The sequence below is a fragment of the Akanthomyces muscarius genome, chromosome 6 (assembly GCF_028009165.1).
Source record: "Akanthomyces muscarius strain Ve6 chromosome 6, whole genome shotgun sequence".
NCBI classification, from domain to species: Eukaryota; Fungi; Ascomycota; class Sordariomycetes; order Hypocreales; family Cordycipitaceae; genus Akanthomyces; species Akanthomyces muscarius.
Genome location: NC_079246.1, coordinates 718,044 through 735,160, shown reverse-complemented (window position 1 = coordinate 735,160; position 17,117 = coordinate 718,044). Strand labels below are relative to the sequence as shown.

At 49.7% G+C, this 17,117-nt stretch overlaps 6 protein-coding genes across 8 annotated transcripts; 4 read left to right on the top strand and 2 right to left on the bottom strand.

The window, feature by feature from the left end:
* Positions 1 to 266: 266 nt before the first annotated feature.
* LMH87_000260 (uncharacterized protein) lies at positions 267 to 3,835 on the bottom strand (the record flags this gene model as incomplete). Its single annotated transcript, XM_056198138.1, has 9 exons — positions 267 to 501; positions 549 to 740; positions 804 to 1,289; positions 1,347 to 2,280; positions 2,331 to 2,807; positions 2,861 to 3,032; positions 3,092 to 3,397; positions 3,449 to 3,722; positions 3,780 to 3,835. The coding sequence occupies 9 exons, from the start codon at positions 3,833 to 3,835 to the stop codon at positions 267 to 269; spliced, it is 3,132 nt and encodes a 1,043-aa protein (XP_056055116.1).
* Positions 3,836 to 4,841: 1,006 nt separating this feature from the next.
* Positions 4,842 to 5,894, top strand: LMH87_000259 (uncharacterized protein; the record flags this gene model as incomplete). Of its 2 annotated transcripts, XM_056198137.1 has the most annotated exons (4): positions 4,842 to 5,192; positions 5,245 to 5,417; positions 5,510 to 5,748; positions 5,803 to 5,894. In XM_056198137.1, 4 exons carry the CDS (start codon positions 4,842 to 4,844, stop codon positions 5,892 to 5,894), a joined length of 855 nt encoding a protein of 284 aa, XP_056055114.1. The 2 variants fall into 2 exon arrangements, with proteins under 2 accessions (XP_056055114.1, XP_056055115.1); XM_056198136.1 differs by lacking the exon at positions 5,803 to 5,894 and having other exon boundaries at positions 5,245 to 5,371; positions 5,510 to 5,598.
* Positions 5,895 to 8,002: 2,108 nt separating this feature from the next.
* LMH87_000258 (uncharacterized protein) lies at positions 8,003 to 10,405 on the top strand (the record flags this gene model as incomplete). Of its 2 annotated transcripts, none has more annotated exons than XM_056198134.1 (11): positions 8,003 to 8,050; positions 8,132 to 8,538; positions 8,610 to 9,034; positions 9,089 to 9,188; positions 9,236 to 9,329; positions 9,394 to 9,591; positions 9,641 to 9,756; positions 9,807 to 9,983; positions 10,042 to 10,118; positions 10,175 to 10,255; positions 10,308 to 10,405. In XM_056198134.1, the coding sequence occupies 11 exons, from the start codon at positions 8,003 to 8,005 to the stop codon at positions 10,403 to 10,405; spliced, it is 1,821 nt and encodes a 606-aa protein (XP_056055112.1). The 2 variants fall into 2 exon arrangements, with proteins under 2 accessions (XP_056055112.1, XP_056055113.1); XM_056198135.1 differs by having other exon boundaries at positions 8,132 to 8,553.
* A 709-nt stretch (positions 10,406 to 11,114) lies between these two features.
* LMH87_000257 (uncharacterized protein) lies at positions 11,115 to 12,596 on the top strand (the record flags this gene model as incomplete). Its single annotated transcript, XM_056198133.1, has 1 exon — positions 11,115 to 12,596. The coding sequence occupies one exon, from the start codon at positions 11,115 to 11,117 to the stop codon at positions 12,594 to 12,596; it is 1,482 nt and encodes a 493-aa protein (XP_056055111.1).
* Positions 12,597 to 13,148: 552 nt separating this feature from the next.
* Positions 13,149 to 14,475, bottom strand: LMH87_000256 (uncharacterized protein; the record flags this gene model as incomplete). The annotated part of the gene is made up of 5 exons (XM_056198131.1): positions 13,149 to 13,180; positions 13,524 to 13,920; positions 13,968 to 14,040; positions 14,097 to 14,253; positions 14,304 to 14,475. The coding sequence occupies 5 exons, from the start codon at positions 14,473 to 14,475 to the stop codon at positions 13,149 to 13,151; spliced, it is 831 nt and encodes a 276-aa protein (XP_056055110.1).
* Positions 14,476 to 15,015: 540 nt separating this feature from the next.
* On the top strand, positions 15,016 to 16,336 carry LMH87_000255 (uncharacterized protein; the record flags this gene model as incomplete). Its single annotated transcript, XM_056198130.1, has 6 exons — positions 15,016 to 15,041; positions 15,394 to 15,401; positions 15,738 to 15,766; positions 15,856 to 15,886; positions 15,938 to 16,243; positions 16,320 to 16,336. The coding sequence occupies 6 exons, from the start codon at positions 15,016 to 15,018 to the stop codon at positions 16,334 to 16,336; spliced, it is 417 nt and encodes a 138-aa protein (XP_056055109.1).
* Between the last annotated feature and the right edge of the window lie 781 nt (positions 16,337 to 17,117).

The following is a 17,117-nucleotide window of genomic DNA, read 5'->3' as shown; positions in this document are numbered from 1 at the left end:
TAACCCGGGATCTAAGCCAAGCATATGGCAATATGTTGTTGCTAGTGTGGTTACTCTCCTGCCCTTCATCTATATTATTTTGGGCGAAGAAGTAAGGCAGCGTCTCAGGTTTTCAGTGCCTTTTTTAATTCCGGCAATAAGAAATCCAGTTAGAGAGCCGGCTAGCTGACTCAGGAAGTTTTATATGTACTCTGACCAGCTTTATCAAGAAGGAACGCGAAAATGGAAATGATCCTGTGTTTAATGGACAAGTTTTGATTGTGACTTTATCGTGACCAGAACATAATTAGCTCGTCATAATCCTCTTCTGTGACTGGCCCAGGATATTCAGCCTTTGTGATTTCTCTCAGCAGCTCCTTTGCCCGACTTCTCCATTTATCTCCCTGCACTTCATTGCCCCGTGCTGTGGCAACCTCACTGAGAACAAAGTACGTCCTTGCTGCTTCATTGCAGTATATTTTGTCTTGCTCGTAGATTTTCAACGCTTGAGTGAGTTTTGATCTTATCTCGTTAGTTCTCCTTCACCAAAAGCAGTGTTGTTCACTCACTCTGCAAGTTGAAGCTGGCCCTTCCATCTCAGATGCCACCCAACCTTGTAGCAAGCATCCGCGAAGCGGTGATGTCGCAGGCCAAGTGTCTCTTCCAGCATTTCCATTGCAAAGATGTGCGCATTGTAAGCATCTTCAAGCTTGTTTTGACGGATCAAACAGTTCCCGAGAGCAAAATAAATGATTCCGGTTCTGCTTCCAAGATCAGCATGGTACATTGAAGGAAGGGCTCGCGGGGCACGGGACGAGTCACACCTGAACGATTGACGGTCGTGGACACCGTATCTAGCCTCTCTTTCTTCGATACAGGAGTGCAGGATTGCTGCCGCCTCGTCGGTCTTATCTTGCAGGAAAAGACACGCAGCGAGATGAGGAATGTAGATGGAAGGATCTCCTGGACAGTCCTCCCACAGTTTCAAGCATTTCCTATACCAAATCTCTGCTTTGGCGTACTGCTTGACTCCCATTGTAGCATTAGCGAGCCCGCCATATGCAAGCGCCTCGCGAACCGTAGGGCGCTTTACTTGGCCTTTGTCAATTGCCTTGAGTAGATAATGCAGCTGTTTGCCGAAATTCTCCTCGCATGACTGCAGATTATTTGACTCGCTGTCCATGGATGCGTAGGCGCCGAAAATGTCCGACAAAATAAAATCCGTGTCATCCTGGTTGCTCATACAGTAGCCTTCGGCAATATGCAGCAGCGGTATTGCAGATCTGAAGTTACCCCTCTCATACAGGTACCTATTTACTCGCATCAACATGTGCAGTAAAATCTGGAGATCTTTGTTTTCCACCTACCATGCTCCGTTGTAGAACAATTCAGCCAGACTAAGACTAGCTTCTAATCGGGCAAGCTGTCCATTCTTTTCATGGTCGAACCTCAGTGAATTCATGTAGTGCATTGCTAAGCTCAAAATGTGATTGATGAGCTGTTCTTGGATCTTCCAAAGCTCACGATTGTGACGGTTGTGCCGCTCTGGCACCGGCCAGATGGAGGACACAAGGGACGACGCTTGCTCGAATATCTGCTGTTGGTGACCTTCTCTTCTCGAGCGAAAGCGACAGAACTCTTGAAGCATCCGATGCATCCAGACCAACTTCAATTCTTCGTTTCTTGAGATTAGGCCATTCATACAAAGGGCGTCCCTTGCCTCCGCAAAATCTCGGGATCTTTTGAGAATGTGCACTGGAGACCCTTTTACCAGACCCTTGAACAGGTACTGCTCTTCGATTCCACTTGGGTCAAGAAAAGCCAAAATGTTGAGCAGAGAATTTGCGTCTGCTTCAAGAGCAGACACCTGTGATAAGAATACGGTTTGTAATTTGAACGAGTATCGGGCTTCCGGTCCACTGAGTGGGTTTGACTTCTCAATGAGATCAAAATTGTTATGCTCATCCCAGTATTCTTGAAGGGTAAACCTTCGCGAAACAACAACATGTGCCACGGAAGATATTGCTAGTGGGAAACAACTCACGCGAGAGCAAATATTTTTGGCATAATCCAAATTGGTCTGGTTCGATGGCTTCTTGGCCAATTTAAGTAAAAGGTCGGCACCCTCATTGTCGTTCAAATTTCCAAGCGGGTAAATTTCGCCTGTAAACTGCCCAAGAGCTGATTCATGTCTGGCCGTAACTAGAACCGAGCCTGTTTGCGAGTTGGGCCAGTATTCCTGAGTAATGTTGTCTTCCGGGTCATAATCGATGTTGTCAAAGACGAGAAGCCAGGGAAGGCCTGCATTGTCAATAATACAAAACCTAGCGTGCATCAGAGACAAAGCTTACTTGTTTGTTCCAACCAACGCTTCACGCGTTCCCTGCTCTCGGACTGACTCGAGTTATTGGTAGGAGAGATGCCAAGCTCCTTGTCAAACATTGCAAAGCTATGTGCGAGCTTAGCGCGCGTGTCTCCGTCGGCCCATAGTATGACGGGGAAGTCTTTTTTGGAACCGAATGCATATGCCAACGCAGTTTGAGTCTTGCCGATACCGCCCAAGCCAACCAACGCAAACTTCGCTTGGACATCGCGCTTCTTACTCTGAGGCGATAGATATTCCCTTATTCGGCCTAGGACCTCAGTCCGGCCTGTGAATGCTGGATTTTGCTGATATGGTTGAATTACACAGCAAGAAACCCCGTTCCCTTTCTGGTACATGTCTTGCTCCGTTGATAACGTGCCACCTCCGAAGGTTAATGGAGAGGTACCAAGAGCCAAGCCTTGGGCAGGTTGGAGACTTGAATGCGGTGCGGGTTGCTGCAAAGCTACCTGGACGCGTCAGTGACTGGTCTTGTCCCAGGAATCTTACAAAAGCTACCAGTAGAGTCTTCCGAGGGGACAGAATCTAGAAGCGCAACCACAGCCTCACGAAATTTTGTTTCTAAGCCAGCAGATAGCCAAGGATAGGCTGACAGCTGGTAATGGTCGAATTCAAGGACCACAACTTGCTCAAGCTTCCGAGCATTGCTTCCAATGGAAATGTCAATCAGCTAAATTAAATTAGAACTCTTGGTTAACCACCTTTTCAATATGGGGGTAGGCAGCTTACAACGCGCGGTCTTGCATACCACTTTCTGATCGAGGTTTGTTTGGCCTCACAGACATTCAACACCTGGCCGACGAAGGTGAGACCACGAAAATCTCGGCATATTGTTCCCACGCCTGTAGAATATTCATCTGAAGACAAAACGCCTTTTGCCTTGTGGTCGGCGCCCAGCTGTATGGCGGCACATAAAGCTATGGTTTTTCTGAAATTTGCAGAATCTTCGTTGTGAGCAGTAGCCACAAACAGTAGAGCAGAGACGGCGTCATAAACCGGCCGAAATTCAGGATGATCATGCGCTGCTATCATAGCCTAAGCCTTGATAAGAACATGAGTCGCTTAAAAGTCGGGCAATGGACTGACATTTTTGGCAAAGTAGCTTCCAAAGGAGTAGGATATGAAGACGATTTTGCACGACGCAGATATCAGCGTGTGTGGCTGCAGCTCCCTCAACAGATATAAGGAATTTTCGTTCATTCCCTCCAACGTGTAATTGTTCAACAGTGGATATAGTTTCTCGCAAAACACAAAAACTTGTTTTACTCTTCTGTTGCCTCGCAGGGCGGCAGTCCACCAAGATTTCTCATTTACATCATTTGGTGCCGATACTTGAAGTGGACTTCTGATGATGACAACACTGCAGCGGCAGTATGAGCTTCGTGTAATAGCAAATAACGTTCTATGAAAAACTCACATGAGCGTAGCGGCGGCATCTTCACCGTCAGCCTGGAAAACTAGCCGAAGTGACATTCTCAGCGAAACTTATAGCAAAAAAATGCGAGAGTTGATACTGGCGTGTCGGCATCAAGAACGCTCGATGAGCCAATGAGTTTATCGGACTTCAATATACAAGATAGTAGCATCAACTGCGAATAACGCCGATTTGCATATGTTCTCTACTTGAGTGCGACTACTTGTTACTACATCAATCACGTGGTAGCAGACAAGAGTTGCAGACCCAGAGAGAAGAACGACGGGAAGAGGTTACGACATGAGGACGCATATCCACTACTAGCCACTGCTCCGTGTTTGCTATGAGCAATGGAAGAAGAGCTCAGACGTAGATGTACTGTACATGCAATACTATGACTCGAAGAATTTGCCGTAGGCCAATCATTTCAGGGGGGCGCCCCTCTCGTGACTGATGCTGCATACACAGCAAGCCACAAATGCATAATGAGCCGTACACAGCAAGCCGTCGATGCATGAAAAGCCGTACACCTGCGCCCTGAGACTCGCATTTGCCACGACCCTCTCCCCCCTAAGTCGGAAAATAAGGCAAAAAGGCAGCCATCAGGTTCTATCCGGGTCACATTTTGTCCTACTTTTGGAGACGTGGTTGACTCGCGCGCCTTCCCATCTGCATGATTCTACACTAAAGGGGCGCTGTAAGCGGCCGCGGGCACGTATACGCACCACACAGCAAGCCCTATGCATGATAAGTTGGGCTGAATAGATAAAATGCGGGGCATCACACCCTCCACGCTTTTCAGCTATGCGTTAGCTGTTGGCAAATATAGGTGGAAGAAGGGCTGTGCCGATCTCACTGCTCAAACCTGCAGCTCGAGGGTCTAACCCGGCGCAGACACGGTATTGAAGTGTATCGACAGTGGCACTCCGCTCCTATCTTTCGCGCAAGACATGGTACAGTTTTTTTGTCCGTGTACTCATGATTACGCCCTCAAGCTAATCAAGAATAATCAACCATTGCATCTCACCCGCTGCAAGACTACCAGCCTCGAGCTTGAGGGTCAACATGGCTGCTGACGCAGGTGCCATTGACACTGAAATTGTGTATCTGGCCCGTGACGAAAAGTACGCGACTGAAAAACCGTTTACAATGGCATTCTCAGTCGACGACGTCCCAGAAGCGGCGGTTGATAATCACATCTGGGAGGCGCATCCAGTGCAGATCGGAAATGCCCGCGATGGAATTAACCCAGAGCTAGATACTCATGGGTTTCAGTTTGTCCCTTGGGAAACAGCACTTGAGCGCGCCGATTTTGAGTTCGACGAGATCATTATCACGCGTTATTATGCTGAACTTGCGAAACTTGTGAAGGCGCACTTTCCTCGATATAAGAAAGTGGCATTCTTTAACTATGCTGTGAGTACACAATCCACGTAGTTATTTCGCAACTAATAAAGCTTGAGAAAAGATTCGTCGACGAGATGCCCGATATCCAGCAGCGAAAGGGGCCGAGACAGAAGCCGCCCAGCCTTTTCGCTTCGCTCACGTTGACTACACCGAAACCGGTGCAAAGCTGAAATTACAAGAGTCTCTAGGTACTGGCGCTGAAGAACGGCTAAAAAACAAATGCGATGTTCTAAAGTTTGTTTTTTTTTTGTTTTTTTTTGACTCGCAATACAAACTGTCCTCATGAATGAAAAGTTGGCTAACAAGAGCCTTCCGTGGGGGAACAGCATCTGGAGGCTCCTCAACGACTCCCCGACCAAAGACTGGCCCTTGGCGCTTTGCGATTACCGCAGCATTGATGCAGATAGGGACTTGATTGCAAATGACATTGTCTACCAGACAGGGTTGGGTGAGGATTGCTTTTTGCACTACAACCGAGAGCACAGGTGGTGGTATCTTGCAGATCAAAGCCCCAAAGAAACCATCATCTTTCGAAACGTATGCATTGCAGACTCGGCAATGGCACGTAAGTGCAGAGTGACGTCTATCTGCGTCGACTTTTTACTAATATTGGTCGCAGGCGGGTTTCACTGTGCTTTCGCGAACCCGGCACCTGATGGGCAAGATGTTTTGCGTGAAAGCATCGAAGTTCGGCTAGCGGCGTTTTATTGAGAGCATTGCTATTCGTACACATCATCTTTTCGGAGAGTTACTGTTCGTACAGCAACTGTTTGCTCTTCGCACAGCATTGTCCCACACTTTTTTAGGTATCAATCAGCCACAAAGAAAGGCTACTAGGAGCCAAAAAAAAACCATTAACTCTTAGCCATCTATGCTCACATCTCTTTAAATGTGAAAATTTGGTCTTGAAGTAATTTCACGACTGTTGAGAGCAGGCAGGACGACCAGCGATGGAGGCAGTGGGAGCGGTTGTGGTAGTGTTAGTGGTAGTAGCTGTAGGACATAAGTTAGTAGCACCTGTCCGTAGAAATATCCGAAATAGGCCTATTATGGGGTACTTTTAACTTATATTTATTAGTATAGTTATATGTTAGCAAATATAAATATACTCCGCGGGCATATACGCTAAAAGTGCTATACGAATAGCCAAACGATACTGCCTGAGGAGTAATACTCTTTATCAACGCGTAAATACGTAGGAATTAAAGCCGAGCAAGTTTATTGACTATTTGAACGTACAGTTACGCAATTTAGATTGGGTGAGGTCTCGGCAACTACTGGGCCCTTGTGGTACGCAGATACCCCGTATCGAGCCCATGGTTAAACACGGCAGTGATCAGCAAGCAACTGGGAGATGGAGACGACGGAACTCCAGAGCAGTCAGGAAGCTCTGGAGAACAGGCATCCCAATCTGAAACAAACAAAAGAAAGGGAGACAACAGGTTGCTTGCTAACTAGAACCTTGGTGCCTGTCAGCTCCTGCTCTCTCTCAAGGAAAAAGAAGAAGGAAAAGAAGAGGGGGCGGGGGTTTGTTAAGTGCAATGTAAATGCGTACGTACTCAAGCTCAACTATTAAAAAGATCGAACTCGGTGGCAGGGATGCCGTCACGTCCCCCGCCATTTTGCTGGCCATCGTACTGTTCGATGGCCCGCAGTGGAGCTCCGTTAATCCCGTCCTGGTCGGGAGAAAACCACTTCTTCCATGGCTGGGCCTTCGCAATGGGACTGGCTGCTGCGGTTTCGGCCATTGTGGTTCGTATCGAGTTAAAGTATTCAAGTGTGCTGGTGTGGTTGGTCGGAGGCTTGTTAGTGAATCCTGGACTGAGCGAGCAGAGATGGCAGGATAGATGCTGGCTTTATATGGGTGGGAGAGGACCCCGGGCATCCAATGTCAATGGCAGCAGCGAAACTGAAATCATGATGCGCTAGAGGCTGTCAATTGACTAGAAACAGTGCGGGAACGGGAGCTAAGGAGTTACTCAGCGGCGGTGTAACAAAATCGTACTAGCAACGATCGCGTGTTGCCTTGGCAAGCCGGATGCCAGCCTACCGTGTTCTGTTGGGCATACCAATACCTGGCAGTTGGCAGACTTGTGGCTGCGGGCAAGGCTCTGGTTTCACATCACCAGCATCACGCCACAGCATCGGCGCAACGAATAAGCTTGTCCCACGTCCTGTCTGCATGACGAGCCTTGTCTCATGTAGCAGCCGGAAAATTTTCAGCTGAATGCAGTGTAGCAGCCTGGCAGGTCGGCAAATGGACCGCAAATGGGCCGCACATTTAGCAAATGGGCAGCGTACATGTCGGCAGGTTATCCGAGTTGCCGAGTGCTGGCCAAGTAGCACATTGGGATCGGGAGAGAGTGGTGGCGCTGACGGGGAGAGAAGCCAGCGCTTCCCGTCAGGCATCCACGCAGCATGTACCGGTACCTCCATTTTCAACTCGACACACTCTTTCTCAGCCAGCGCCTACTTCTTCACATCACTGCGTTGTTACTGCACATCAAGACCTTCCATCTCAAATCGCCGGCAAGCTCCTCGCAGAGCGTTGCCCCTCAACTACAGATCCGAGCCAGCGGGCCAAATCTCCGCCGCAGCTACTGCGCTTTGTTAGCAAATCCCAGCTGCCGGCCGCGTCCTGCTTGCCATTCCAGATGCGTGCATTCGGGGCAAAAACATCACGGTTTTTCTTTTCCTGGTCGCGATTTTCTTATCAAGATAGTAACAATTCTCCCGCCCGGGCTGAGGTGTCGACGCAGCAGCAGCAGCAGCAGCAGCAGCAGCAGCAACATTATCAACATCATCACCAACCTCCCCTCATGGTCAACCTGCCACTCGCAAGCTACCACCTGGGTGCTTCTGTTGAGGTACGGTGTTTGTTTCTCTTTCTCCGCATTTTATTGAGTGGCGGAAGCGACAGCTATGAACAACATCGTTAACTTGCGCAGGTTGCTTTCCGCTACGACTCTCGCCCCCAAGATGCCGTCGCCAACCAACCCGTGCTGCTCTTGTCGCTACACCGCGAGTCAACCGCTGTCGACGTTGCGCATAAAATTGCCGCCTTCTACGACAATGATGATGTCTTCTCAGAGGACTTTCTGACTGATACCGTCATTGTCCAAGTCGACCAGCCAGAGGAGGCGCCAGCCATCCAATGGGCTGACGTGCATCGCCTGGTTGGACGCGGAGGCTCATGGCATCCTGTGCATATACTACAAGTTGAAGATACACAGCTACCACAGGGTCCTTATTTCCTCTCCCCAGGTAACCTGCTTTTCCAGGCGTGGCGCCTCTACCCGGATACGCAGGATGCGTTTGTGAGCACCTTTGTGCCAGCTGGAGATGATGCCTTACAGTATGTCTGTCCGTTGTAGGGTGATGCTCCTATCGTGCCAGACAGCCCGCCTTCGCTCACCGTACAACTAGTTTCAAGCCGTTAAACATCACTGCTGCTGACAACCTGTGGCGCGCGGTTGCAGTCCCAAGCCGACTGTATGCAATCGCCACGAGTGAAAAGCCGCTTGCTGGGAAGCGCATCAGCGTCAAGGACAACTTCAAGGTGGCCGGTATCAAAACAACGCAAGGCAATCGCGCCTTTTCCGAGCTGTATGGCCCTGAATCTGAAACGGCCACCTATATACAGACCCTGATTAGCCTTGGAGCCATCATTGTTGGCAAGACAAAACTATGCGCGTTTGCCTCGTCTGAAGAAGCAACCGATCAGTGGATCGATTATCACGCGCCGTTTAATCCGCGAGCCGATGGCTATCAGACCCCCTCAGGCAGCACGACGGGCGGCGCAACCAGTCTTGCTAGCTACGAATGGCTCGACTTCTCCCTCGGAACTGACAGCAAGTGCCTCGTTGAACCTGTAATTGCAGCCAACTAATATCGTGTCTTGACAGCTACCGGAAGTACACGTTGGCCTGCCGCATGGAACGGATTGTTCGGTATTCGAATCACCTCAGGAGCCGACACTCTTGATGGAGTCTATCCTAGCTGCAGGTTCGGTCACATCGGCCCATTATGACTCTCGGTTCTGACGAAAACAGGTCCATGGACACGATCGGACTGCTCTCGCGAGATATTCATCAGCTCTCTAGCTTGGTGAAGCACTCATTTCCAGCACTCGCCGATGGTCACAAGGTATAATTCATCTGCTTCTGACTGTGCTACAAATACACGCATGTTAATCTAATCATACTTGAAGCACCCAACACGAATACTTTACTCCACCGACTTCTTCCCGCATTTAAACCCTGCTCAGCAAGAGATGGTAGAAAAATTCACCTTTGTCCTTGAAGATTTTCTTGGCATAAAACGGACACTATTGAACATCGAGGAAAGATGGAACGCCTGTCCTCCAGTCGAAGCGGGAGGTCAGAGCATTCGTGACTATATCAGTAAAGTGAGTCAAGTCTGCGGACCCATGCAACAGCACACACTGACGTCCCTAGACCGCTTACTACCCCTTTTACTACGATGGTTTCCAAGAATACTCGGAGTTCCGCCAGGAGTATGAGCAGAAATTTGGTAAACCGGCGTACGTCGGTCCATATATGCGATGGAAGTGGTATGGATCCACGCGGAGTTTTTAAACTTTCTTTTCTGACATTTCTCAAGGGATCGCGGTGCCGAAGTAAGTCTCGAGCAAAAAGAGCAGGCGCTCAAAGAGATGGAAGTATACCGTCGCTGGTTCCGCGAAAACATCATGGCATCTGGGACAGACGGCTACTCCGACGCTGTCCTTATTTTACCATGCGGGAGTGGAGAGCCAAAGTACCGGGACCTGCCGAATTCGTGAGTTACTTCTACAATAACCCGCAAATTGCTTTCCGTCGTACTGAAGCATTTCAAGCGCGCCTGCGGTCGTTCCCTCGTTCAGCCCCAATTATATCGCCTCTATGCTTGGGCTGCCGCAAATTGTCATTCCGAGTAAGTGATACCTTGGGGACCCCAAGAACCAAAGACAAGCTAATGGGCAACCACAGTTGGCCAGCTAAAGTTTGAATCTCGCATTAGCAAAAGATCCGAGTACCTTCCTGTTGTTGCCTCGATGGCTGGAGCTCCTGGTTTGTGCTCTCTATCTACCCCTGGCAAAGAACGCACGCTAACTGACTACAGGATGCGACAAAATGCTCCTCTCACTGGCAAGAGACGTGTTGGATGCGTCGAATAGACCAACCGCTGTTCAGACAGGGAGATTCACGTTCAAGTTGTAGCCAAGGTTGCAGCCTATTGCTAGCTATAATTTTATTTTTCGGGCCTAATTCCACGCACTCGCACTACACTCATAAAGCACAGAAGAAAAAAACAGAAGCTTTATCAAGTAGAAGGATAAAAGAATTGCAAGAAAGATTTGTAATAAAATAAAACATCCAACTGCCGATGTTCGATGGTCGTCACCGAACCAACTACCAAACTGCCGCTAGGAAAATACGCCCATGACAACTTGGCGTTTGCATGCATCGTGACTAACTTTCACCGTACAAAGCCACGAAAGGTTAATTCTTTTTCCTTTTTTCTTCGTCTCGCGCCCTCTGAAAAGAAATTCTTCTTATGTAACGCGTAATATTATGCCACAAGTATAAGCGTCACTATAAGAATGAACAAAAAAACACAGGCAGATAGTGTGAGTTTACTCATAGAAGCATGACCGCACTATATCTTCAACATCGCTGTGCTTTTTTTGTTCGTAATACAGCGATAGACTTGGCACCTCTCGTCTAGGGTAGCCCGTCGTATAACGGAGGGTGTGACTAGTAGCGCAGCGATTTTCCTATTCTAGACGCTCTACACTAAACTATTACATAGAGCTTCACTACTAACTGAACCGAACATGGGTCATCTTAGACGCTGACTCACTGCACAACCAACGCCGGCATCTATTAAATCCATGCCAATGCCTGCTCTGGCGCTTGCTTCCGGCGCATGGCATCCCTAGACATGCCTGACGCACCCGCCGGGCTGTTCACCCTCCCCTGGGAGGTCCGTCGCCCCATCATCGTCCAGGTCCTGCCGCACGGCCGCGCGAAGCTGCCCTGCTTCGACGACAAGCTGATCAAGAGCCGCGTGCGCCTTCGCAACTGCTTCGATGGCGCCTACCCCGGCATCACCAATTTCTACGTGTCCCGCCGCCGGAACCGCTGCTTCCACGGCCACGGCCTGCGCGCCACCAACCGCCAGCTCCGCCGCGAGACGGCTCTGGTCATTGACGAGGAACTGAAGTCGGGCAGGATGGACGTGCCGTTTGTGCTAGACATCATGCTTGTGAGAGATATTGGCGTCTTTCCCAGCTGGATGAGCTTTCCGTACCGCCCAGAGCATATTCAACAGCTGACCGTCAACATCCGCATCGTCCGTCCAGGCACAATCAGCATCCCGGACGAGTGGGCAGAGATGGCGCGGTACGAGGACAACAGCGACTCTTGCAGCCTGTCAACCAGCTGGCATCTGCTCCTGGGCATCACGTACTACGCGTTTGGGTGCTTCTCGGTGAAGCAGGATCCGGCGCTCCCGCGCGTTGATCCGGCCGGGCAGCAGGCGACGCGGCAGGACGCGCTACTCGCCGACAGGGAGAACGCCCGCGTCGCAGAGGTGCAGACGGCCGGGCCTCTTGGCGGGAAGAAAAAGACGAAGCCGGGGACGACGCAGCCAGGCGAGACGAAGCAAGGTAAAGGCAGACAGCCAGATGTGCGTTTCCCAAAGAAGAAGAACCCCAAGTGGGTACATCCGGACTTTGTCAACCACCGCAGTGACACGTTTGACGCATACCGCCTGCCGTCCGCATCATACGTCACGGACGAGCTGGTCATCGGCTTTGCCAAGTTTGAATGTGACGTTGACAACAAGCCCATCCCCCTCCCTCCGAAAGCCAAGGGCTTCTGCATCTCGCCCTGGACCCCCATCCCGCCGGGCACGTTTGAGGCGCGCAAGGAGAGCCGGTTCTACCAAGAGGGCTGCATCCAGTTCAGCCGAGACCTGTTCCAGGACTACAGCAGCAAAGGCCTCGATTTCAGCGAAACCGAAGAGGAGCTGCACCTCATCTTTGACGGCACGTACACGAGCTACCAAGTGTACTGCGCACTGGTGAGCGCCATCTACCGCATGGCGTCGCCCGAGGTGTTTACGTCGGAGCTGGCGCCGTACCTGCAGCTCCTGGCGCACAGCACCGGCGCCATCAGCACCGACGGGCCCCTGGTGGGCGAGCGGGGGCTGATATCGCAATCGCCGCTGGAGTGGACGTACACTGAGGACGGGTGGGGGGCCGACCGGCAGGATTTTAAAATCGAGGCGATTGAGAGAAACCTGGCCAAGGAGCTGGCGCGCGACGTGCCCGACGAGGAGCATCTTGTGCAGCTGCGCATCCTGCAGGCTAGGTACAATCACGGCTGGATTCTACCAGAGGCCTAGTTAGAGGGTATAAGTGTATTTTCTTAATAGCCCTGTTTATTTTTTATATATGATATAATAGAGACGATACTTTTATAAGCATGTAAACTCTTGAGCGTATTTCTGCCTTGGCACGCGACATAGGTGCCCAGCTCCGCACTCATACGAAGGTAGGCACTGGCCTTAATAAAATCCCGTGGAAGGCATCAGCAGAGAATGCAAGTATACAGACAGGGTAATCTTACGCAGAGACCTAAATTTAGAATATTGCACCAAAGCCACAACATTATCAGAATAAGGAAAACGTACTGTGAGTCCAAGTCAGTTTATGTATATAGCTGTCGCGGAAGAACCAATTTCCCCGACGCCTCCACCTAATGTCGAGATTGATGCGCCCTTTTTGACAATTACATTTCTCGGGGGACAGCGCGTTGATCTGGGACAGATACTGCCGGCAAAGCAGACTGAGATTCAATATCGCCCTTGCTACAAGTATTTAAATCATATTAACGGAAATTTCCACACTTTGACGCTTGAGCCTTTCCACGTATTTGGATCCCAAGCTTGCAGGCGTTATGATTCCACCAGAACGTGAATCTGAGGAACTGTCATCTTGGAGAAGCAGTAATGCAGCCTCAGTCATCGTCATGGCTGTGAAGTCATTTGCATCCCCTGGATAACGGAATTCAACTAGGACTTTTGGTTTCTTAACCTTGTTAGTGTCCCCCACTCCGAGTGCCCGATAGGTGAAGTGGTTATTCCGTCGCTGCTCAAGCGAGGCACCGTAGCCAGGTGGGAATAGCCATTTGCCAAAAATCAATCGTACAAACGGGAGAAGCATGCATACTGAGAATACAAGACATGCAGAGTGAAAAAGCCAAGCCGCCAGCACTCCAGGCAGGCGAATCCGTGATGAGAATCGAAAATTTGGGCCGTAACCAGACACACCAGCCTCAGGTCCCGTCTCGGACAAGCCCCAGCTGCGTCCAACGAGGGGCAGGTCGACAGGCTCGTGAAAATGTGTTGCCAATGTCCCTAAGCCGTCGATAGTCTGGACGCCGAAAATATTCATGGTGGGCAGTGCGGATTTGATTTTGGGGTCGTGCGCTGGCCTTGCTCGGGAAATAGAGTCGAACTTCATGGCTGAGAATAAGCGCGAAAGGCTGTTTCTTGCAATTGTCGTGACAACTGAGTCAATGGCTCCGCCACTGGCGCTCCCTTTAATGTCATATAATGCCCCAACAACCTCTAGTGTCGGTACCGAGAAGCTCTTCCGTAAGGCGTCGACTGCCAGATAAGTGCTGACATCTGCAGGTACAGCGCCCCATCCGCAAGTGATGACCATCTAATAAAATTAGCTATTGCGACGGTATTCTTGGCGAACGTTCTTACTCGAGCGCCAGACGCCACAGCCGCATCTTGGTATTGTTTAATCATATCTTGCCGCCAAACTGGCTCTCCAGCTCTTTTACACAGTAAGCACTCTAGAAAAAAGGCAGGAAATGATACAGAGAGCCTTACCCGTCAACATATAATATACCATTCTCGGCACAAGCTTTGAAGACCATTGAGCCGCACGTTGTTGCGTAAGGTCCAATAATGTTGATAAGTACACGTGTGGAACGGGCGAGCTTCGTTATTTCCGATTGAGAAGTAAGATCCAACGCAATAACAGATCCTAAGACGCTGTCAGTGGCCTGGCTGCTACAATTGCTGAATACAACCTACCACCCGCCTCAACAACCCCATTTTCATTCGCAACATTTTCAAGCTTCGACTTGTTGCGTCCCGCGATCGCCCACCTCAGATCGGCGGGCAACCTTTTGACCATGTACGGTAAAAAAAGCTGACCTGTATAGCCAGTTGCTCCGAGAAGTATAAGATCGTATTTCACATCCATGATATTTTGTGTTTGTAGTTTAAACTTGGGTAGAGGAAACAGTTCTCTTCTTCCGTGGTATAGAAAGCTGCAAGTTCCGTCTCTATGATTCCTTTTGTACTTGTTATCACCCGGTTAAATCAGTAGCTTTGACAGGAGTTTACTAATCACCGGAGGAATGTAGCACCAATGGTGGTGGGATTTTGGTCAGAACTCCTTTTCACTGCTATAGCCAAGTTGTTCAAGGTTTCGGCATATATTCATGTACCCTTGTGATGACGGAACGTTAACTTTACCACAACTTCGATTGAATGTACGACTGCTAGCCTCGCGAGTCGGCTGGGGGGAGCTCGTTTTCTTGCGGAAACGCAGACGCACAGACGCGGAGCGGAGTTATGCAGCAAAACCGTGCGCCTCTTGCTTCCCCGCGTTCCCTTGAACTTTACTTTCAAATTTTGTTGCCTTGACCTCGGTGTAGAAGTGCAAGGCCTTGCGCTAAAATGACGTGCAGCTACCTCTTCTGTAACGGGCAATCATGCCACCGTACAATACCGGCTCTCTATGAGCGACGCCCAAGTTGCACCAAGGTACTATTCTTTCTTCTACTTTGACTGTTTCGGCCCCGTAAGTGCACTTGAGGTAATACGCCTCTGGCAGAGTCTAAGGGTCGAAGTCGCTGAAGACTCTAAAGGCTTTCTTTTAGCACGGTTCTATACTTTCCCTGTCGTCAAGGAAGCCGCATGATATCTGCTGCTGTTGTTATTGCTTGACATTCATTTTCATGCTCATGTCCTTGGGCGCGTAATTCACCACAATCCACATCGTCATGGACGAGACACCGCTCAATCGGCGCTTGCAGAAGAGTAGCCTTAAAGAAACTGACCATTGATAAGCTGAAAAAAAAAACGAAAGGATTTATTACTGACGCGACAGATATAGCAACAACGGTATGCAGACGCGGAATGCTCGTATGAAGACGACGGGGCTAGTTCCACTCCAGCAGTTGCAGCTTACTAGCACCATATCATGCCGATCTTAAATATAACTCAGAAGCACGCGAAACTATAAAATCGGCAGTTTCCTGGGCATGGTTTCGAATATCGGCACCGTGCACAGTTCGACTATCACCCTGCGCGCAGTAGCTTGCGAAAACATCGGCATAGAGATTTAGCAGCTCAATGCTGCCTTCGTTACTTATATGCGAGAATATCCCTTCCCCCGGCCCAGCTGCATTGCTTCCGTAGTCATATGGCTGGTTAGCGACAAATGACAGGTCTCCAAAGGCAGTTACGGCGGTGACCACGTAGCAAAGGTCCGTCAAATCCCTTACACCGTTATTCTGCGCTCCTGGTTCCTGCGCATAGCAAGTGCCTGACTGTATTTCCGTTACTCTTGGCTTAGCGGCGCCTGCTTCAAAACACCTCCAGACCAGGTATCTGTTAGAACGTTGGCTCCCTGGCTAAAGCCAATCAGGACGATACAGCTCTTGTCGCCACAACTCGCCACATAGTCTTCGCTCTTATTCTTATTATCGATAATACCGATGGTTACGGATTAAGGGTGGATGTTTCCGGTGCTAAAGGTCGTGACTGGGTAATCTACAACCCCGCTGACTGGATCAGCAACTCTGGCAGCAAGCATATCAGCGACTTTGCCTGCCTTGCCCTGACCAGCGGGCGCTTTAGTTCCTCGAGTGACGATCATATACAGATCCGAGACACAATTGTCAGCCTGGCGTTCTACTGGAGCAGCGGCAATCATGGACACAGAGGCCACCGCGGCGAAAGCCGTAAGTCTTGTGCCCCAGTCTGATGTACCTGGTGGCTGAATGAGCAACGAAAAGTAATGAAGGAGTAAATAACCAGGCTTTTACAGCGCATAGAAAGCTGCAGCTGCGTGTCTCTTGTATGCTCACGATATGTGTTCATACACTACGAGTCTTACTATCTACACGCTTATTAGAGCGTAATCGTTATGAAGGAATAACATCTCCAGATCTTACAAGATTAAACGCTACGAACTCTCACTTGGTAGAATGCACCACTTGGAGTGGATAAAAATGATCAAAACAAGTACACAAGTCTACAGGCATCTTCGTCCTGCATGACAAACCTGTTTAAGTATCCCAGGAAGCCGTTTACATTATTTTTCTCTTTTTTTTTCACTATATATTAATGGATAAGAATCGGCTTCTCCGTGACACCATTTTCGGGACGCAGAAGGCCAAAAAGCTCGAGTCTTAATCGCTGGCACAACTACGCCTAGCTTGACGCCGCAGAATGCAGTCCCCGGCCTCTGCCATGGCGAGGCTGGAGTGCAAGTCGGTCCAGCGAACGGGCAGTGTTCATGTCCACCGACTGACGGAACCCTCGCTGAAGACGTCTCAAGCCTCGTAAATGTCCCATTTATTCTTATTCAGCTTCCACTTGAGGATATACAACCGACGCTAGTTTATGGCGTTGTCAAATTAGATGTTATTCAATGCTCCACCTGGTGCCCACGTGCCGCAGTCGAGTATTTCCCTCACCGTGTGACAGCCGTTGGGAAGATGGTTGATAAGAGAAGAGGAATAAATCGGCCGAGTCTGGGCCCCAGCCGCAGAAGTAGCACGATATGATCAATTGATAGTACTTACCAGTATATTAGGCGAATCTAAATGATTG